The sequence below is a fragment of the Rhinolophus sinicus genome, chromosome 8 (genome assembly GCF_057876585.1).
Source record: "Rhinolophus sinicus isolate RSI-liver-muscle chromosome 8, RSI-T2T, whole genome shotgun sequence".
In the NCBI taxonomy this organism is placed as follows: domain Eukaryota; kingdom Metazoa; phylum Chordata; class Mammalia; order Chiroptera; family Rhinolophidae; genus Rhinolophus; species Rhinolophus sinicus.
This window is the reverse complement of record NC_142508.1, coordinates 16466830-16489983: the sequence shown is the minus strand read 5'-3', so window position 1 is coordinate 16489983 and position 23154 is coordinate 16466830. Positions and strand designations below refer to the sequence as shown.

The 23154-nt window shown below is 40.6% G+C and overlaps 1 protein-coding gene across 2 annotated transcripts in view; it reads right to left on the bottom strand.

Moving 5' to 3' along the window:
- The window catches only part of UBE2H (ubiquitin conjugating enzyme E2 H), a 94909-nt gene extending 73457 nt beyond the window's left edge, over positions 1–21452 (bottom strand). The window contains exon 1 of one of the 2 annotated variants that reach the window (XM_074315611.2): positions 20950–21452. In XM_074315611.2, the coding sequence (XP_074171712.1) occupies positions 20950–21002 (53 nt within the window). In that variant the 5' untranslated portion in view covers positions 21003–21452. The remainder of the gene's footprint in view (positions 1–20949) is intronic. The other variant, XM_019751331.3, reaches the window with a different exon arrangement.
- Positions 21453–23154: the final 1702 nt, after the last annotated feature.

Here is a 23154-nt window from a genome sequence, read left to right as displayed (position 1 = left end):
GTAAAGGAGTTGGGGTGCAGACTCCCAGAACAGTCAAAAACCCACATATAACTTTTGATTCCCCCCTCACATTTCATTACTAATACCTACTGTTGACTGACAGCCTGACTGATGACATAAACAGTAGATTAATACATGTTTTGTGTTATATGTATAAAGCTAGAGAAAAAATACATTTATACTACTGTACATATTTATTAAAAAACTCCACATATAAGTGGACCCGCGCAGTTCAAACCCATGTGGTTCAAGGGTCCACTGTAGCGCCATGTTGGGGTCCTACTCGTTTTTATATGGAGTTAAACAGAAGCACAGAGTTAATAAAAGAATCCAACAACTTATCTTTAAATAGACCTACTCAAGAGAACAGAAAAAGCTCTAAGATGAAGAAATGAGCATCTGTACCTCCTAGGTCCTCATAAAACCATGTAAAATAATATTAACAGCAGATTCAGAATAACAGAAGCCAAAAGTAAACTTGTGATTTAATTCCAAGCTTCAGTGAAATATTAATAAATTTAATTTTTTTTAATTAAAAGAAAAAATTTTTTTAAGTTTTAATTTGGCTATTCTTCTTTCTCTTCCAAGAGCTATACTGTAAAATCTCCCAAAGCCTGCTGTATACAGAAGTGGGAATAACTTAATACTTACCATTATGTTCCCATCAACAATACAATTAAACGGAAAAATAAAATGCTTTGCATATTAAAAAAAATTTGTATCAGTTTTACATTTTATTTTAAAAGCCACTGAAGTCTAGTCTTCTAACTTGGAATAAAGATAACTGCTTGAATGAAATATTCTAACAATGGGTCCCCATTGTCAACTGCCCAGAGTCAACTCAGTGACAGATAAAATAACAATTAATGCAGCATATCCTGCAGCCCAAGAAGTAAACTGCTATCCAAATATGCTTCCTCCTAGTCTCCATACAAAAAGAAGAGCTACTTTATTTCAGCACATCAATGATACACTGTTTTACAATATAACATGACATGAAAGAAAAAAACTGACAATTAAAATGTGACCACCAACTGTAAGACATCTCAATTTCAAAGATGTTAAGATGCAGGAAAAATGTCTTAGCATCTATACAATATAGTGCAAACCTGATATTCTTTACTAATATTAAAAACACCATCTTCACACAACACCAGTTTTCCTTCTTGGCTAAATGTGTATTTACATGGTTTATTGTATAAGTCAATTCAACCTGATCCAAATATTTTATTAAGGAACCTACTACTTATTATGCCAACACTATGCTAGGTACAAATGAAGCACAGCCTAGACTTTATAACAACGTGACTTCTCTTCCAATATATAGTAGTCCCCCCTTATCCTTGGGGGATATGTTCCAAAGGTGCCCCCCCCCAGTGGATGCCTGAAACCACAGATAGTACCAAACGCTATATATACCATGTTTCCCCAAAAATAAGACCTAGCCGGACCATCAGCTCTAATGCGTCTTTTGGAGCAAAATTTAAAATAAGACTGGGTTTTATTTTAATATAAGACCGGGTCTTACATAAGACCCGGTCTTATATTAATTTTTGCTCCAAAAGATGCATTAGAATTGATGGTTAGGCTAGGTCTTATTTTCGGGGAAACACGGTATGTACTATGTTTTTTCCTATACATACGTTTTCACTTAAAGGAAGCACCTTACGGCTTCTCTTTGGCGTATCTGAATTGCCAGCCATCACTAGTCTTGCATGTTGGGAACGTTAAGTAAAATAAGTGCTACTTGAACACAAGCACTGTGATACCACAACAGTGTATCTGGTAACAGAGATGGCTAAGTGACTAATGGGCAGGTAACATATACAGCATGGATATGCTGGACAAAGGGATGATTTGAGGCAGGACAGTGGGAGACTACACAAGATTTCATTATGCTCAGAACGGCATGCAATTTAAAACTTGTGAATTGTTTATCTCTGGAATTTTCCATTTAATATTTTTGGACCATGGTTGACTGAAACCAAGGAAAGTGAAACCATGGATGGGGGGGGGGCTACTGTAAATTTGTTAGAGTAACTTCTCACACTTTGTGGCCTCAGGACCCTTTATACTTAAAAATGGTTAACCCTAAAAAGCTTTTTTATGTGGTAATATCTTTTGATATATACCATTTTAGGAATTAAAAACATTAATTCATTGAAAAGTAATAAATCTTGTACATGTTAACAAATATTGTTGGAAAAATAACTAATCTCTGAAACAAAAACAATTTAGCAAAGCTCTTTAATATCTAGCTTAATAGAAGTGAGCACATATAGATCTTCCAAATGTTCACCCATTCCATCGCACAATATTGAAAAATTGTTCTTCAGTAGCACCATTGATCTCATCAGAAATGTCTGTATTACGCAACTGTCAAGCACATAATAACAGATACAAATTTTCCAAAATTCTAATTTTTGCTTTGTTATTTTCATTGGCAGCATATACTATCAGTTTTCCTTGAAGTGATGGACTCACTATGTTCGTTTTGAGAAAATGTCTGCCAAACATCCAAGCCTGTAACTATAGTTTGTCAGACATACTTCAAGTACAAATGGTATTGCATAAAAAAGCAGCTAGTTCAGCTGGCAACTCAAAATTACATTAAGTGCTTTTTCTCGAAACCACCACCATACTTTAATATACAGGAAAGGTGCTTCCCATTTCATCACACAAAGTATTAAAGAAACACGTCCACAAGAGTCAAAATTTATCATCTTTACTCCTTATCAAGGGTATGCTCAAGTGAAACTGCCTTTTTTTAAACTGTAGGTGTGTGGTGGTGAGGAATACGATGACTACTAACACAGTTTTGGTATGCTAAGGCATCAGTAGGGTTTTCCACCATTGGTTTTCCACCATTAGTACAAATGTTAATACAGCAAAAAAGACCGAAAAAAAGAATGTAACTAGGAAACAAGTTTTGACCTTATAGTCTCCCTTCAAAGTGTCTCAGAGATTCTCAGGGGTCTGCAGGTAACACTGTCGAACTTCTGTGTTAAGAGGGTTCAAACGATTAAAGAACTTACCAATAATCTAAGGAGAAAAATTTGTTCCTCTCTAACAGTCCATGCATGCACACACACAGAAAAAAGCTACACTTATGTGTACATGCAGCCTAAATATATCACTAAACCTTGAGTTTTGCATATAATGCATATAATGAGAGTTCAAATATCTGGTTATTTTCACCATTAGTCCAAGTAACTAAAAACAGGCCACATATATTTTTTTTTATAGGTGTGAGCTGTACAAGCATTTCTTACATACAAACTACTTTCCACAGAGTACGGGTAAAAGGTAAAAATACACACAAAATAAGATCCTCAATGAAGTTCTGAACAGACCAAGGAGCTGACCAGTATCAAATCTGAAGCTATAGTAAAAGCCACCTTTAGAACCAGTAATTTGTAAAAGGAACTTGAGACACTTCACAAGAGTATTAACAAGCTTTAAGCTATTCTACCGTATTTCCCTGAAAATAAGACCAGGTCTCATATAAAGTTTTGCTCCAAAAGACGCATTAGGGTTTATGTTCAGGGGATGTCATCCTGAAAAATCATGCCAGAGCTTATTTTTCCGGTTAGGTCTTATTTTCGGTGAAACACAGTTTTTTATAATATAAGTGAGGGTACAGAAGTGTCAGCTGTTTCTTCCCCCAATCCACAATCTTAGTGATTTCCTTTGATTTTAAATAAAACCAGGAATCAAATAATTTTAAAACACAAATCACCTGAAAATGGCACTTAATAAACTATTGTATCAACATTAAGGACAATTTCAGAACACAAATAAACATTACATGTGGAAAACTGAACAGTGTACATGAAATGACACCTGCACATAAAAGAACTGAAGTCCCCATCATTTGAGGAAGATCTGCCTCTCTCTAGCATGATTTCCATATTGTTTCTGTACAGGTGCCAAAGTCTAGTCTAAAACTGGACTTGGTGAAAACCCTGTCGTATATTATTTATCATAATTCATTCAACAGGTGCTTCCTGAGCACCTACTTCATGTGCAAAGTCAAATGTGTGTTATAAGGACAAAGGCATGAGAAAGCCTAGTTGGCGCCAGACCCATCACTAGAAGGATTTACTCTATCATCTCAGTACTTTCGACCAGTCTATGTAGCTCAGGTTTTTAATCCAGAAAAAGTGGGCCATAACATCTCAAAGCAAGATGCTATAAGAATAAATGTGAAATATGTTAGAACGAGAAGTAGCACATTACAGAACGAGTATCAGGGGATAAAAAAGGTAGAATTGAGGACAAAATGGACCAGCAGGATAGAATTTAGTTACCTGCTATTAAAAGATTTTTTGAAGAATATACAAAAGTGACTCTGAAAAAATTAGAAACCATTAAGAGTATTAGCTCTACAAATTGGTAGTTATAAAATAGTCACATGGATGTAAAGTACAGCATTGGGAATATAGTCATTAATGTTGCAACAACCATATACTGTGCCAGGTAGGTACTAGATTAATTGGGGGGATCACTACATAAATTATATAAATGTCTAACCACTATACTATACACCTGAAACTAATACAAAATAATACTAATATAAAATAAAACTAATATAAAATAACTGTAACTGAAAAAATATATATTAAAAAAAAAAAAAAGAGTTATTAACTCTAGTTGCTAAAAGTGGTCCACTGAGGCGAATGGATAAATAAACTGGGGCTGGCCCGGTGGTTCAGGTGGTGGGAGCGCTGTGCTCCTAATGCGGAGGTCACCAGTTCGATTCCCACATGGGCCAGTGAGCTGCGCCCTCTAAGCTAAGATTGTGAACAAAGGCACTAACTGGAGCTGGGCTGCCATGAGCAGCCGGAGGTCGTGGGGGAGAGGCGGAAGGAAAAAAAAAAAAAGATAAATAAACTGGTATATCCAGACAATGGAATATTATTCGGTGCTAAAAAGAAATGAGTTATCAAGCCATGAAAAGACATGAAGGAAATTTAAATGAATAATACTAAGTGAACAAAGCCAATCTGAAAAGACTATATATGGTATGATTCCAACTATATGACATTCTGGACAGGGCAAAACTACTATGGAGACAGTAAAAAGACCAGTGCTTGCCAGGGGATGGGGTGGGGGGAACAAATAGGCAAAGCACAGAGGATTTTCAGGGCAGTGTTAAGTACTCTGTATGACACCACAGTGATGGATACATGTCATTATACACAGGTCCAAGCTCATAGGATATACAACAAGAGTGAACACTAATGTAAACTACTTTGGGTGACAATGACGTGTCAATGGAAGTTCACCAACAAATGCGTCACTCTGGTGGGGGATGTGATAATGGGGGAGGCTGTTCATGAGTTGTGGGGCAGAAGGATATGGGAAATCTCGGTACCTTCCCCTCAATTTTGCTGTGAAGCTAAAACGGCTCTATAAAAATAATCTTGATTAAAAAAAGATTAAAAAGGCCCACTAGGGCACTCAAACTTTAAAAAGTGAGCAAAGGAAATAGAGGTTACCAAAGAACTAGCTGAACACCTGCCAAGAGTCATCAAGCCAGTAAGATGACCCTGTCACACTACTGACTCTTAGCACTTACATGACGTCCAGATGCTGGCAAAGGCCAAAGGTCTAAAAATGCACCACCAGCGTTACTAAACCAATAAACAGCTGGTTACAAACACTTCTGACTTATATGCCACACGAAAACACAGGTCTCCCCTTGAGTTGATATCTAAATTCTGAACTGTCCTCTACTACCTTAGAGAATTTATTACCACTATATTTATAACTAGTGAGATATTCCCCGTTAATATTCAATATCTACCTTTCTTCCTCACTATTTTCAAGGAAGCCCCTGAGAGATCAAAACGTTGGCTTAACTTTTTAACCTGGACCAAATGGGTTAGGCTCAATTTTAATATCTCACTGTTACTTTTCCAGAGGTCACTTACCAAACAGCCTCAGCTATAAATATACTCTGCTCAAGAAAACAATGTATTGTTTATACTTTTAAGACTTTCAGCATATGAAAATCAGTGTTATGGTAGGAAGGAGAAAATGGCAGAAACACCAGACAAAATAAAAATACACCAAAACTGTCAAAGTAAACAAATTTTCTCATTTCAAGGAATAAGTTTCAATTGCTTAGAAAATTCTTAAGTCAAGAAAAAGTGACGTTCTACAGTTAATCCTTCCTATAATAATTGAATTTCTGGTTAAAACTGCCAACTACAATTATATCAAGATTTTCATTGAAATTACAAATAGAACTGCTTAAAAAAAAAAATGTATCCAATGGTGAAAAATACATTGCTTTAGGATAGAATAAAATGTTTCTATGGGCCAAATTAATGGTCCTTTGCTAGAATTAGCAGCTGATGCGGATATATTCTTCTCTTACCAGTTAATTTTGTAACTACAGTCTAAGTATTCACTTCACACAGTAGATAGTTCTGTGACTTTGAGCAAAATGACACATTTTACCTACCACAGACTGTTATCAATGAGTTTAGTTCTCATCGTGTCTCCTCAATACTATAACAAAATATTATTCGAGGACTTTCTGTAGTTAATAACAAGAAGAAAATGTAATAGCATTAGCACTACCTTACCAAGTTCTCTATCTCATTCTGGTTTAAAACTCTTTAAGATTATAGAATTCCTTCAGTTAGGCTCTTTCCCCCATCCCTTCTTCCACCTCCCTCCCCGCCCTCCAGTTCAAGCCGTTGTTTCTCAGTCTCGTTGTGTAGGACACAGCTCCCTGGCCCATGCTGGTATTATGAGCCTTGCGCTCCCCTCGGCGGAGGCAGTCTAGTCTGTAGGCCACTCACAACAGCTCTCGCTCCCTGCCAGCCTCACGGCAGGCTGCCCGCCACTCATAGCAGCACATAGTAGCCCACCGCAGCCCAGCTCCAGGGAGAGCTGTTGTTCACAATCTTAGCTGTAGAGGGCGCAGTTCACTGGCCCACGTGAAATTCGAACCAGCGACCTCAGCATTAGGAGCATGGCACTCCAACCACCTGAGCCACCGGGCCTGCACGAGTTACGAAGCTCTTACCTAACAGCTTTGCCATTCATCATGCTTATATTCATTTCCACATATAAATATTATAGATCTGAAAACCGCCAAATGTAGAAAAATAAAATTTGCCATGGAAATTGCTAAACAAATCCACCAAATCCGTGTGTTATTAGACCACATCCTCAGATATTTACATCCCATTTTATTTCCAAAGAGACAGTACCAATTTACACTTAATTCAAAATCAAATGTAACTTCTGTACAAAAGCCACTAATAAGTAAGATTAATGCACTGATGATAACCTTACAATCAATGGTTAAGAACAATTATTCCCTCCAGGAAGTGGAGCCTAATTCCTCTGGTCCCTTTGAATGCTAGCTACACTTACTGACAAGCTACCAAAGAATAGAATACAGACGGAAAAACAGTAGCTTTACAGTGGAGAAACGTAGCAAGCACTACCGTAGCCACGTGGATCAAGGTTAACATAACCGTGATGTCATGAGGGCTTCTGTGGTATTCTTTCCAAAAACCCACAATGAATTTTGCCAACTTTTAATACCTCACAATTTTAAGAGCTAATCGTGAGAGGGAAAGTCACATGAACTGAAATTGAGGACCACTCCAAAAAATACTCCAAAACTGTACTCCAGTACTCCAAAACTGCCAACGTCATGTACAAGGAGTGAGAAACGGTCACAGACTAGGGAATGCTAAGGAGAGATGACCACTACACGTATTATGTTATCCTGGATTGAATCCTGGAGCAAAAAAGAACGCTCATGGAAAAACTGGTGAAATCTGAACAAAGCCTGGAAGTTTAGGTTACAACAGTGTACCAACGTTGGTTTCTTAGTTTTGACAAATGTCCCATGGTAATATAAAATGGTAACACAGAGGTCATCTCTGTACTATCTTTGTAACTTTTCTGTGTATCTAAAATAAGAAGTTTATCTAAAAAGTCAAAAGCTCGAAAAACATTAAAGGTAAAAACAGTAGAAAATGAGAAGGATCCCAAGATTTTTCATGCCAACTTTTAAAAATTTAAGCATCTAGTTTTTATAAATGCTTAGCTGTGTAGAGACTAATAATTAAAGTTACTATAACATGAAGCAAAATTGATCCACTATAGGTACTTAGAACTTTATCAATAAAAATGTTGGCACCCAAATTTTTGGCAAAATATGTATTTAAAGTATCTGGAGAGTATTAAAAGACATAAAGGTAAAATATTTAAATGCTTAAATACTTAACTGTTTCAGACTGATGGGATCCTATCCTGGCTCTGGGCCTATTCTTTTACTCAATTATACTTCTACTTCTATTCTGTAATTTACCTTTTAAAAAACAAAATATAATTTAGGTAATTAAACACATAAATTTTTGAAAGGAACAGCATGCTGCCATTTTAGCCTGATAAAAGCTTCTCTCAATTAGGCACTCTTACAGGCCGTATTTCAGTTTTTAAATTGACAGGGTGCATACAGTTCAGACACCCCAAAAATACAAAATGCAATGTCATCTAACCTATTGTTGTAAAAAGATACCAGGACATTTACATTAAAACCTACTAAGTCATTTTCGTTTTTCCCTTTGCCTCTTACATTCATAAACAGGATTAACTGAGGCATTAGGCTATACTGTTTTAATTTTTCACGTAACAAATGTGATTACTAAGTAGTAAAACTGATTTCGTAAGTCACAGATGAAAAGCAGATTCCTTCTTTCAACTTTGGCTTGTATTTTTTCCATCGATAATAAAAACAAAATACCAGAGTTTACTCTCCTAATCTGAAGCAGTACAGTGAAGCATCTGTGTTCCTCAAACTGTTACTTAAGGCCACAAACCATATTGCCCAGAAAGAATACAATTAATTTCAACTCAAACAGCCTCTGTATTCAGAAAGCAACCGCTGCTTTATATTATTATTGGCATTCCAGGTTTTCTCCAAGTAGAGAAACACACTAAAATATATGTAAGTGTAATACCTCCCAAAATTTAACTTTAAATAATAAAATGTCATCAGGATTTCATCAGAACTGACAAAACGAAAACACGACACTTGAGAAAACAGACTACTAGACTCATTACGTTTTATCCAATTCATTGAAATGAGTAATAAGCCCCAATTTAAAAGCACACAAGTCATACACTATTTTCTTATTCCACAAAATAAAGAATTTCTGGGGAGGCCCATTAGCTCAGTTGGTTAGAGTGCGGTGATCTTAACAACAAGGTCGCCGGTTCAGTCCCCACATGGGCCTCTGTGAGCTGCACCCTCCACAACTAGACTGAAACAACTTGACTTGGAGTTGATGGGTCCTGGAAAAAAACACTGAAAATAAATAAAAAAGTTTGAAGGGCCGTCCCAGTGGCTCAGGTGGTTGAAGCGCCGTGCTCCTAACGCCAACGTCACCGGTTCGACTCCCACATGGACCAGGGAGCAGTGTCCTACACAACTAGACTGAAAAACAATGGCTTGAACCGGAGTTGGGGGGGGAGGCAACAAGAAAGGGGGGAAATTTTTTTTTTAAATAAAGAATTTTGGACGGCCCAGTGGCTCATGCAGTTGGAGCTCCGTGCTCCTAACTCCGAAGGCTGCCGGTTCGATTCCCACATGGGCCAGTGGGCTCTCAACCACAAGGTTGCCAGTTCAATTCCTTGAGTCCCGCAAGGGATGGTGGGCAGCGCCCCCTGCAACTAAAATTGAACACGGCATCTTGAGCTGAGCTGCCGCTGAGCTCCCAGATGGCTCAGTTGGTTGGAGCGCATCCTCTCAACCACAAAGTTGCCAGTTCGACTCTCACAAGGGAAGGTGGGTTGTGCCCCTGAAACTAGCAACGGCAACTGGACCTGGAGCTGAGCTGCGCCCTCCACAACTCAGACTGAAAGGCCAACAACTTGAAGCTGAACAGCACCTTCCACCACTAAGATTGAAAGGATAACAACTTGACTTGGAAAAAAGTTCTGGAAGTACACACTGTTCCCCAATAAAGTCCTGTTCCCCTAAAAAAGAAAAAGAATTTCTAATTCTATTTCCCATTAAATAGAAAGATATGTATCTTTGTCAGTTAAGATAATCCTTTTCAAAGGCATGAGTATCTATATATTACACATATTTATATATTTACTATATACTATATATATATATATATATATATATATATATATATATATATACTCATTTTTTTTCCAGGTCAACACAAAAAATGGAGAATAAGCACAGGTAGACATGGTATTTCGTTAGTCATTCTTTGAATTACAGGATGCAAAGGGGCCAAACCTTAATCCTGGGAACATGATCCCCTAGGGACAGGGAACTACTCTCATTTACCTTGTCTGAATAGCACAGGAGGATGCTGGGTGATAGAGGCCTCTTGACTTCCTACCTTGAGGACTTAAAGAAAATACAGTTAGTTAGCAGCTTCTGAGTCTCAGAAACACTCACCAGATTGAATAATAGTAGCTTAGAAAAAGCAAATTCTTTGGAGGCAAGGAGAGACCAGAACCTTGAAAGTGTAGGAACACAAAATTCAGGTGCCCAATTCCCACTGTGCCTGACTTCACTGAACAAAGTTACAGCTAATCTAAGGCATAGCCTATGTTTACATTCAGAGGATACATAGCAAAGTAGTAACTATACATTTCTAGCAGAAGTAAGTTCGAGTTTGATAAATAACTGCCACGGTGCACACAGAGAAATAGGCCAAGTATGCTCTGATTTTCAAACTTCTAGATAAAAGGATCTGGCTTCACTACTACTTTTAATTAAGCATGAATGGAAGATACTGTAAAGGATCTGGAAATACCTTCTCTTTTAAGGGTATATTTATGTACTTTCCTGCCAGTGAATTTAACTGTCTTGCTCAACTCCTACAAATTAGTCAAAATATAAGCCAGGAACACTAACAGAAAACAGACATATAGGTTGAACTACATGAAATGGTATTATAGTCTTTATGAGCCACCAGTAGTCTTCCAGATGCATTATGGTTTACATGCTCTACAACTCTTAGCTAAATCTCAAACAAAGGAAAAGCCACACTAATTAATCAAAGACAGAAAGAATCTGGTACCTAACTAGTCTAACCTAAAAGCCTATAGAAAGAAAAGATAAAAGCAACTGTGTTCACGAGAGCATGAATGACTCAATCCAGGTATACGCCAATATATGTTATTTGATAATCAAAGGCAGCATTCAAGAACTGTCTTTCTTTACTGCTCGGAGAAATGGGCAGCAATCCAGATAATTAGACTAAAAAACACACGCAAACGTCCACTTCCTCTCCTTCTTACCCCCATAAAACAAATCTGAATAGATTTTTGTTTTTAATCTCTAAGGATACAAATGAATAGAGAAACAAAATATAGATTTTCCTTTATTCATTATCAATATGGTGGCTATGATGAATTGGATGAATTAGTCAGTAAAATTAGCAGATGCTAATAATGTCAAATTGTGTTGCCAAGATTGATGATTCTGTTATCAAACATGTATTATGTTCTACATTTAATATACTTATTTAAATACATTCTAAAGCAACACTGAGATCAGCCACCAATTAAGAGCTAAAACTCCTTTTGTCAGAAAATGCTGCAAGCATTTAAAATGCATTTCCTTTCTATGTTCATCCATTTGAATACAATTTGTAATAAAAATCCAAAACGCCCAAGATTTACGTCAGGGGCCGATTCCACTATAGGAGCCTTAGTTCGGGTTAGTGATCTGACCAAGTACAGTAGTCCCCCCTTATCCACGGTTTCCCTTTCTGTGGTTTCAGTTACTCACAGTCCAAATATAGTCAATGGAAAATTCCAGAAATAAACACTTCATACATTTTAAGTCACATGGCATTCCGAGCAGCGTGAAGACATTTCACGCAGTCTGGCTCCATCCCGCCCTGGATGTGAATCATGCCTCTGTCCAGTGTATCCACGCTGTCTACACAACCTGCCCTTTAGTCACTTAGTAGCCATCTTGGTTATCAGGTTGACTGTCGAGGTATGGCAGTGATTGTGTTCAAGTCACCCTTATTTTACTTAATAATAGCCCCAAAGCACTAGAGGAGTGATGCTGGCAATTCGGATGGGAAAGTGTATGTATGTGCAGGCAAAATCATAGGATATGTAGGGTTTGATAGTATCCATGGTTCCAGGCATCCAGTGGGAGTCTTAGAACGCATACCTGGTGGATAAGGTGGGACTCTGAACCAGTTCACAGTTGTGGGACCCTAAAAGCCAACAAACCATTTGTTAATGAAAAAAAAAAAAAAAAAAAAAAAATCCAGTTTCTTTCCTTTGGATTGAAACAAAAAGGGTCATGTAGTTTCAAGCTTTGTTGCCAAAAAGATTTACTAATTTAGTAACCGAGTTAGATAAACAATTAGCAAAAAGGTCCTAAACATTCAGTAGTCTATAAGACCATAAAACAATATATCCAACCACCTGGTAGTCTCTTATGGACAAGATTCTAACCAAATCAACCTTCTACAGATAGACACTACAATGGAAATGTTTACCCTGAACTTTTGAATTTTCAAATTCATCAACCTTTCAGAAACTGTCTATGCAATATAAAGTCAACTGATTGAGAGCAATGTCCAGATAACCAAAATTATACTGAAATCATTTGGACAAAACAACTAAATTTATTTTCACTATACTGAGTAGTAACCCAATTGCTTCTGAGGTAACAGAACCACCACACTCTTTATCTAATTTTCTATTTACATTGCCTCAACTAAAATTTTATAATCCAAGGAACCTTGAAAAGTATACATGATAAAAACATGATACATGGAAAAAGAAACATTTTGCCTATCACTGAAAAGAAACTGCATAATTTGCAACATCAATAACAATTTCAAATGTAGGAATGTCTCTTACTTGTTGTATACATAATGCCCCCCCAAAAAAGTGGTTTAAAGTTAGAAATCAGGAAGTTGAACAAAAGACATAAAGATTCCATTCCCAACCAATAAAGAATATTCTAAATCCCCAAATACGGTTCCTACAAGTGCTATAGCCTAGGCACGTTTCGTGAGCCCGAAGGCTGCTGACCCAGCCATGCCTCTCTTCCTAAAGATGACAAAATCCAGCCAAGCCTCTCCCCTTCACATGGGTTTCTTACACCTCCCTGACTTCTTTGCAAGGCCGGTCAAAAGCTCAGTAGTACCTATTCAAACTGCCTACCTACTGCCCTAGACACCTAGAAACAGAGGAAGACAAACAGGATCCTTCATCCCTCACGTGTGCATATAGGGATTTCCACCACCTGGCTCTTGAAGATTTGAGTCCTGCCAGCCACGGCAGGTACCGCCATAAGCATCAGCCTGCAAACAACCAGCCACCTTTCCCAAGCAAGTGGCAAAGTACAGAGAAGCAACTACAATAACCAAAGTACCTGCCCAGAAAAATATAACAAGTTTTCTCAAACCCAATATCCCACTTGAGAATCACTAATGTAACAAACAACAGCCTCTAAAAGTACACGCTGACTTTCCTGTGTTTTCAAAGGTTTCTACATTGCACCTGAATTACATTTTGGCAATCTGAAAATAATACACTGATACACATGAGCACAGCCCTCGTCTGATGACTGAACCAAAGTCTCCCACTGAATAATTATCATTGCATAAACCAGGTTGTCTTGTTTCTTGTTAGCGAAGCTAAATGTTCCAGGTATCAGTAATAAGATGTTAATTTTTTAAGCAACATGCATGTAAACACCTACACATAAATTTTAATATTTGTAATTTTTTCAAAAATATAATGCCAACTATTACAAAGCAATGTATAATTTTTTTTATTATGGCATGCCTATTAATTAGCCTATCAAATAACTCACGTAGGATGCCAAAAAGTAACAAAACAAAAACCCCCACCATTTTGTTAAAAATTACCTTTAAAACAGATTCCAGGAAAACATACTAAGGGATACCTAACTCTGAGAATCTGTTTCCTGTTCTGCCACTGAGCTGCTATTGCTTTTCTCTGAGTTTAGTTCACATGAATTCTGAAGATACTATTCAGACCTATTCAGACCTTAACAGAGTTCTATGTTTAAATATTTGCCAACTGCTGTAAAGGTAGCTGGAAATGCTAAGTAAAATTAATGTTTAAAAAAAAACTTTCATCAGTACTTTACAAAACGCAAGAAAAGGGTACCATCCACAAAAAGTGTGCTCACCTTTTCAAAAAAGTATAGTCTTACTAGCAAATGCAAAAACATAAGTTATTTGTGACCATAATTGTAAAATCCCACTCTAAAGGCCCACAAAACAAAAATATTTCACAATGAAAATTTAATTCACTAATTTTGAATAGGGAAGAGGGAAGACCAGCTACAAAACTCACTTTGACAGAGAGAGGTTAGAAATCAGTGCTTTAGGAGCATGCTATTTAATGGGATTCCTTCAAAATACACAACTGAAACAGTTTAATGTCGCAATCTGTGTATGAAATGACTACCAATCAGCAAAAACTAAATTCAAGCTGTTAAAAAGTTAAATCTATACCTACCAAATGATTCAGCTATTCTACTCTATACTTACCCCAGAGAAGCGTGTGTCCATACAGCTTTATTTGTAATAGCCCCAAAGTGGAAACAACCCAAACGTCCATAAAGAGGTGAATGCATAAACAAATTGTAGGACAGCCATACAATGGAACACTTACTCAGCAGTAAAAAGGAAATAACTACATAGTAACCACATGGGTGAATCTCAAACTACAGTGAAACAATCCACACAAATAGAATACATACTATATGATTCAATTTACAGAAAATTCTAGAAAATACAAAATCATTATAGTGACAGAAATCAGATCACTGGTTGGGGGCAGGGAGAGAAAGACTATCTAGGGGCACAAGAAACTTTTATGGAAGATGAATACGTTCGCTATCTTGACTGTGGTGATAGGCTTCATGGGTAATACGAGCAAAACTTATCAAATTTAAATATGCAGTTATTTATACCAATTATACCTCAATAAAAAAAGAAAAAGGAAAAAAATTCAAGATACCATAACTAATTCTACCGCTCTTGCCAGCCATATCTATCTGCTCATGAATGTAATACATTTAACCTACCACCTCACAGTAGGCACTTTAGGAAGTACAAAAGTATCCCTAATTTGAGGATTACCATTATCACAAAAAACATAGTTTAAACAAAGAGATCAGAATGCATCTTTTATCACTATGCCCGGCTGACTGGCTTCAGCGCTGAAATGACACCAAGAAAAACACAACAGAACAAAATGAAAGCCCAATGAGTGCTGGCCCCAAGGTTTTTAATTAAATATTTTAATTCAAATGTTTACTATCTTAGATCTAGCATCCTATTTTCAGAAAATAGAAATAATCCAAATACAGGGAAAGTCTTATGCCTAAGAGGTTGACTTCACTCTTATCACAGAAAAATGGCAAAGAATGAAACCGATAGCAGGGCATGGAATGGCATATTACATCTAGCATTATGTCTGGTATTTTTAACTGTGAAAGGTGGTTGCAAAAATACTAAGCAAAAACAAGGCACATAGAGTATAAGCAACAGGTTGAAAATAATATATCCTGGGAGGAAAAAAGGACTGATAAGAAAAAACACCAGAATGTTAACCTTCCAGGACAATGGTTATTAAACTGCGGTCTTTGGGCCAAAGCACCATCATCATGTGGGAACTTGTCACAAATGCAAGTTCTCAGGCCCCACTCTAGACCTATTGAATGGACAACTCCAGAGGTGGGACCCAGCAACCTGTTTTAGCAAACCCTCCAGATAATTAAGATGACCCTAAAATTTGAGAATTACTGTTTAAAGGATAGGATTATGGGTGACTGTTTTCTTTCTCTTTCTGTAACCTTCATTTCCCTCAATTATCTTAGTATTTGTATAATCCAACTACGTTTTCTCATTATTTTACTAAAATGTACACTGTGGGTCTACAGTTGAAAAGCTACTGCAATCTAAAGTATTTCTGCAGGTCTGAATTGCATGCCTAAAAATCCAATGATTCTTGGAACCATTAAATCTGTTAAGACTGAACAAGATACTAAATTATATACACTATACATAAATGCAGATCAAGGTGCCGGGGAAATTGTGCTAAGCTGAATTTTTAGGCTTGCGTATAATTTACTAGAACTGCACTGCAGGAATCAGATGTCCTGAAGCTGTGAATGCTTACTCATGTAGGTTCCTGCTTAACCAAAATAAGTACTAGTATGTTATATTTGTCACCAAAATCTAGGCAGAGAAGATAAATTCAGAACACTGGGAGTTGCCAAAGCTGTAACTTTTAGCTTGAAGACCATTAAACTGTTCCACCTTCCACCTCATCAGCTCCTAAAACAGAGGCCACAGGAAATAAAAGGCAAAATACAGGTTCCCAACTGACACCGGAGCTGGTTAAAACATTACATAATTGTCTACACTTCGAGCACAAATCAGAGTAACAAAGATTAATAACTTAGGGATAGAATGACTACTGATTAATAGCAAAATACTAAAGTTGGTGTCAAAGACAAATGGCTACACATTTTAATTTTTATTTCCATTTTTTAACATCTTTTAAATAACAGGAACACAGATACCCACACATACCATCACATAAAATTCACATTTTAACCTCCCTATTCCTTGAAAAGTCAATTCCAAAAATACAATTACAAAGTTATTACAAAAAATGATTAAAAAGTTATTACAAAAGGTGATACAGTGCTGACCTGCTATCAACAGCCCGTAGTTTGATTTTTAAGAAAAACTGTTTGACTAGTTATATAAGCATCATGACTACACTCACTACAGTTTTCACTACAAAACCCCCAGCACCTAACACCAAGCCTGGCACAAAATCAAACGTTTGAGGGGATGAACTGTTATTGAAAGCTTCTGAAACCCTCAGGCAGATACCCAGGATTCTGTAAGATTCACTAAGGCTGTTAATGAAAAGGTGTAAGTCACTGGCCTTTCCTACCACTCTTAAAGCTTTTGTGGAGGAAGCTTACATTGCTACCATACTTCTGAATCCCTGCCTGAGTCAGTTAAGTACACTTAAAGTCGCAACATATCCTGTTTTAAGTTATGACACGGCCTCTGAAAAAGGGAATCTTTGAAAACTCTTAGTACGATAAAGTAAGTTTCAAAATCTCACACCACTGACACAGAGAGTATGCAAAGTCCCCATTACTTATCAGATCCACTTTTATGATTTAACCTAACATTTCTTGCACTCTAACTGGTCAGGTTTTCCTGTCCTCCTTTTACCCCGTGAAAACACACTTGATCCTATAACACCACTCACAAAGCCTCCCCAGCCCCTACTTCTTTTGTATATAAACACGCTCTGGCCACACACTCCATCAGCTGTTCGGTAGCTCCGCCCCTCCTCCTTTTCCGGGTAGTAACAGAGCAGCCAATGAGTTGTGAGGAGCTGTGCCTGAGGCCTTTTGCCTGCATACGCTTTTCCAAAACAAGCAGCTCCAGCCTTCAGCAGGGGCCACTGGTTCACAGATAAAAGGATCACCAGGCTGTGCAACAGGGTGAGACGAGTAACCCCCACCAACAAGGAAACCCGTGTAATCTGAGCTGTTTGTTCCTCCACCAGGGAGGACTTAAACCGATATTCCTTTAGGGCAAATCACGCTTTAAGGTCAGCAGAGTCCCAGTTCTCAGACAATCTAAATAATAAGCCCGGTTTGAGATGGAAACCTCAAAGGCTGCCAGGCTGGAAACAGCACAGTGTCAGCCAGCGACCTGACTCGACAGACAAACGGCCACACTATTCACGACCATTCCATGGGATTTGGGCTAACTGCAAGCTTCCTGATTGGGACACATTCCTACAGGGCCCAAAAGTCATGTACATCAGTTTCTGGGCTCCTGGAGAGGTTTGCACAACCCTCAGCAAAAGGATCAGAAGAGAAACAATGAATGAGTCAGAGTTTCAGAACATAATCGCCCAGCAGATTATTAAGTGCATTGGTGCAAAACACTCATTCCCTGCATAACTTGGGAGTCAGCTCTCCTCCTACCAACCTGCCACAAAAGAAATATCACTGACTCCAAACAACACCCAGGGAACCTATCAAGGTGGTAGAAGGCAGTGGCCCATTAGTTACTCATCCTCTTCTCTCCCTACCCCCACACCGCTACTTTCCTGCTATATAGGTTCCCTACCAGGCTGTAAATCGTGGTGGCATAATTATGCTCAGGAGACATCCAAAAATGGGCTGAAACAGGAGATTGCAATGAAACTAGCTATCGGCCTCCACACCAAACAAATCATCAAGGGGCACCGAGGGGCAAAAAGCAAGTACATTCCTTCAGACCTTTTCTACTTCCTCTCCACCATCTTTCATTTTCAACCCCCAGCCCTCTCACACAATTGTACTCATTTTAGTGGTGGGTTGAGAAATTTTTACTTAAATGTTTTGCTAAATATACCTTGCTTAAAAATTGTTGGCTCCATTTGGGCCTACCAGTGTGAATTCAACAGAGAAAGGAGGCCACAAAAATCTCTTACCCACACAACACACATGCACACACAAAAGGAAATACGAAAATGTTAACTTCCAAACTACGTTAGCCCAGAAAATAACAAACACGAAACAAAGATAACCTGTGCCTGTTAAATCGTGAGACTGGTGTCCTCCTATCTCATATCTCAGAGATCTATGATTTTTAAAAAGCCTCTGCTTTCTTTTGTCAGAAAGGAGGAAGGTGGGGAAAGAACAGAAGGCCAAAGCATCTTTGCCTTTCTTCATCTTCTACTAAAAATAAGCTATGAAATAAGCCACTTAGGGGAAGAAAAAAAGAAAGACACCCTGCTGTTCTTTGTCTGTTTTCCTCTCCCTCTCCACCCCCCACACCCGACTCCTAAATGCGGTAATCATTCTAGATGCCACAACTACTAAATGAACAAAAGGCACTGTATGGAAAAGGCATCAGGTCAAGTTAGGCCTCACCCTTTATCCTCAATCTTCTAAAAATATGTATGTATATAATTTGAGAATCTGACATTGATCAAAAACAGCTGGCATTCTCTTGCCCACCCCCATCCTAATTAAACATTAGGTAGAAATTTGCATTAGGTGTGACAGTAACTCTCAATTCAAGATAAAAATAACTCAGATTCTGCCACCATGTCATTTCCTAGTTTCTAAACAAAAATAAAACCCGAAACTGCTTTGTGTGAAATGTACACACAGCCATAGTTACAAGTTTTCCTGCAACCTTATGAAAAGCCAACATTACTGGTATCATTCACACGTTTACAAAACTCAATCAGAGCCACAAACAGTTCATAAAGAGTCCATTTCACTTGTGCCTGGATATATGTTTGGTACGTAATATATACTTTATTACTTGCTCCTCTCTCTAATCCTCACTTCTACCTCCCCCAAATTCTAAACTTCAAGCCCTAAACTTAGAAGTTTATCTACTGTTCCTAATTTCCAGCCAAGTTTCCTGAGTGAGGAGAAAAACACCTTCTTATTCCTGAAAAGATTATAAAAAGAAAATCTCTTGCCCAGTCAACTTCCCTCCCATCCCCCACTTGCAAACCAAATGCAAAAACTACTTGTTTAAAACTTTAGCAAATTCCATTACTGAGTCTTTAACAACAATCATCGATCTCTACACAGAGGTAAAATGTCCAATCAAAACAGTAACAAATAAAAGGAAGAAAGAAGGAATTCACCTGAAGAATCTAGCCAAACAACTTGAGTTATATAAACAAAACCCTGCAACAGGGGGAAATGGTGGGGGGATGGGGGTGAGGGAGAGAGAAGCAAGAGACAGGACTTTTTAACTGCTTTTCACACACTACCACTCCCTACACGTTTACCCCTCTCCCCAGTGACTAGTTGTCCAGAACACTGGGCTCATTTCCTCCCCCCCACCCTCTAAATTACTCCTTAAAAAATTTCTCGATTTGTCACAGGAACCTTCGCGAATTTCTCTAGCTGGTAATGAAATAATCAGTCTGGACTCCAACCAAAACCACTGCCTGAAGGACTCTTATCAGTTACAGCTTTCCCACTGCTACCTCCAGAGTACATAAAGTTGGGGGAGGGGGGTAGGAAAATAAAGGGTGTCATTTGGCAAGATCATGGCAATTATTCCCCAAGAACCTTATCCTCATAAAGGGTGTTTGCGTAAGTGGCTAGTACAGGGGCTATTTTGTTAAGGAAATCCTTTCCCTCCCTCCCCCAGCTGTCATATGCACAATATGGAGGTGTCTTGCGAGAGGGCCTGGGGGTCCTCACCACATATAACTATGGGTGGGACAGGCTTTGTCGGTGGAAAGAAAAACAGTGAGGTTCTACTAGGGACCAGAAAGCTTAACAGGGGTCTCTGATTTAAAACATTCAGAGCTCTTTATCACTTACAAGAGGGGGCACTGAGCAAACTACTCTCTTCCTAATATAGAAAGGAATTAGGGATAAAGGAGGTCACTTGAGTTACCCCAGTTCAAGAAGCACTGTGAGTGGAGGGAAGGGAGGCATCTCAAGAAAAGGAGAAAAGGCTTCACTCTCCGGAATTTCTATCTCGAGTCCCTAAAGTCAAAAGAGCAAACAGGAAAGAGAGACCCTGAAGGTGGGCTCGTAGGTGAAGAGAGGTGGCTGGTACTGGAAAAAAGGAAAAAGGGGGGGCTGTTTAGGGAGTCCAAACGTCGTGGTGGAAAGTCATGAGCACTGGGGGTGCAGGAAGAGCGAGGAAAAACGCACGTTTCGGGGTGCTGCAGATAAAGGGGAGCTGAAAAGGCTCTCGGTCATGGGAGGTGCCAAGGAGCCGCCGTAGGCACTGGAAGGAGGGAGGGAGCCTCGGACAGTGCCCTGTAGTGCCCCAGGGCCCTCGCTTGGGTTTCAGGGGGTGCCCTGGGCATCCCCACACCGCCCCCCACGTACAGCCTGAATCCCCCCTCCACGAAGGATACAGCTTGACCACGTCTGTGTCCATCCGCCTCTTGCCCGGACTGGGGGATGACATGGTGTCGCCGCTGCTTCCCCGTCGCCTGCGCCGCCGCCGCTGCCTTTCTCCCTTCCTCCGCTGGTCTGTCACGGGCCCCGGGCCCCGGCTCCTCGGAGCCCGCGGACGCGCCGGCTCCTCGGTAGAGGTGGCAACACCCTCTAGGTCCTGTTCGGTCCAGTCAGCCGCCGCCCCCCGCACGGGGAACACCCGGCACTGTCCGGCCGAGTGGGGGTGGGGACCCCGCGGCGCCCGGCTCGGGCTGCCCCTCTCCGGCTGTGGGTTCCGCTGCGGCCCAGCCCCGGCGCTACTCTGCGCCGCGCGACGCTCCCTCCTGCCTGCTCTAGCTCTCTCGTCTGCTCGCCCGATCACCCTCTCTTGGCTCCCTAGCAGCCTCCACGACCAGCGGACGACTCCAGCTCAGTCGGCCTCTCTACCCTAGCCTCGCTCTGGGCGCCGTGACGTCACCTCTGTGACGTCATCGGCAGGGCGGGTCCAGTGGGCGAAAGGGGTGGGGCGCCGCGGCGTGGACTTTCGTCGGGGATTCTGGGAGATGTAGTTCCTTTTTCACAGCCTCTGCTACCTCCCCATACTCTCCCACTCAATCACTCAACTGCCAGTGTCCTTATCATCATCATTGTGGGGACAGAGCCAGGAGTGCAATTTGCAGGCTCTCGGCCTCACGTAGAAAGGTGCTGGCTCAGGTAGTAAATGGCCATCAACTGTGATTGGATGGCCATCAGTTGTGGCTAGTTGGCCGTCAACTGTAACCAGTGAGCCATTGGCCACTAATATAACTGCCATGGCTTTGCTGCAGAAGATGGGGGCTAGCAAGAAGATGGGTGGCTGAGCTGGCAGGAGCGGATTGCAGAGAGGCGGATGCCGCCAGTGAGACTATAGTGGTATGACTCCCCTGTCTATGGCTCCATGGGTGTTCCTGTTTGGCTTCACCATGTCCTGCGATCTTGTGTGGGGAGCGGGACCAGAGACCCCGCAGGCCTCCCCGCACGACAAATGGCGCAGAGAGCAGGGTACGGTGCCGAAGGGTGGTGAAGCAGTTTGTGTGTATGATTCAGTCCCTGGAAGATCAGGAGGAGAGCTGCCGGAGAGCTGGACCCCCATGGAGGGGTGGGAAGATGTGGACGGGTTCCCCAACCATCATAGGCCAGAGAAAGCGAAGGTCATTGCGGCCCTTGAGCTGGGAAGTTCTTGCTGAGGCAGCCCGGATGCAGGACTTGTAGTCCCAGGAGGATACACTTGCTGAGTCCTCCATGGGAGATGAGGGTGAGGTCAAGGTCGTCCCTCACCCCAGGACAGCCCTGGCGAATAACTATGGACTATGGGGAATTGCCTTCTATCCCTAATTTAATGGACCGCTTGACTGTTTGGGAACGTACCACCATGTAGTGGAACTGGTGGATGTTTGCTTTTGTGTCTTGACCAGCCGCCATCGAGAATATGTAAGCACCTTGACTGTGAGCCGCTGTTGTTCCAGCACGGTACCCTGAGAGACCCAGAGAGAGTGGCAGTGCTGAGAGCCCTGGCTGAGTCCAGGAAGTCTGGCTGTGCCCAGAGAGAGTGGCAGTGCCCTGAGAGCCCTGGCTGAGTCCAGGAAGTCTGGCTGTGCCCAGAGAGAGTGGCAGTGCCCTGAGAGCCCTGGCTGAGCCCAGGAAGTCTGGCCGTGTCCAGAGAGACTGGTGGTGCCCTGAGGAATTCTGGCTGTGTCCGGGAAGACTGGTGGTACCCTAAGAAGCCCAGGAAGTCTGGCCGTGCCCAGAAGTACTGGTGGTGCCCTGAGAAACCCTGGCTGTGTCCGGGAAGACAGGTGGTACCCTAAGAAGCCCAGGAAGTCTGGCTGTTCCCAGAAGTACTGGTGGTGCCCTGAGAAACCCTGGCTGTGTCCGGGAAGACAGGTGGTACCCTAAGAAGCCCAGGAAGTCTAGCTGTGCCCAGAAGGACTGGTGATGCCCTGAGAAACCCTGGTTGTGCCCAGAGAGCCTGGCTGTGTCCAGGATATTGCATTCACCTCCGGGCTCCTCGCACAGGGCCCCTCGCGGAGGACGCTTGTCTCATGGATTGTGAGGCGAGAGCCTGTGGGCGTGGAGTGTGGGGACAGAGCCAGGAGTGCAGTTTGCAGGCTCTTGGCCTCACATAGAAAGGTGCTGGCTCAGGT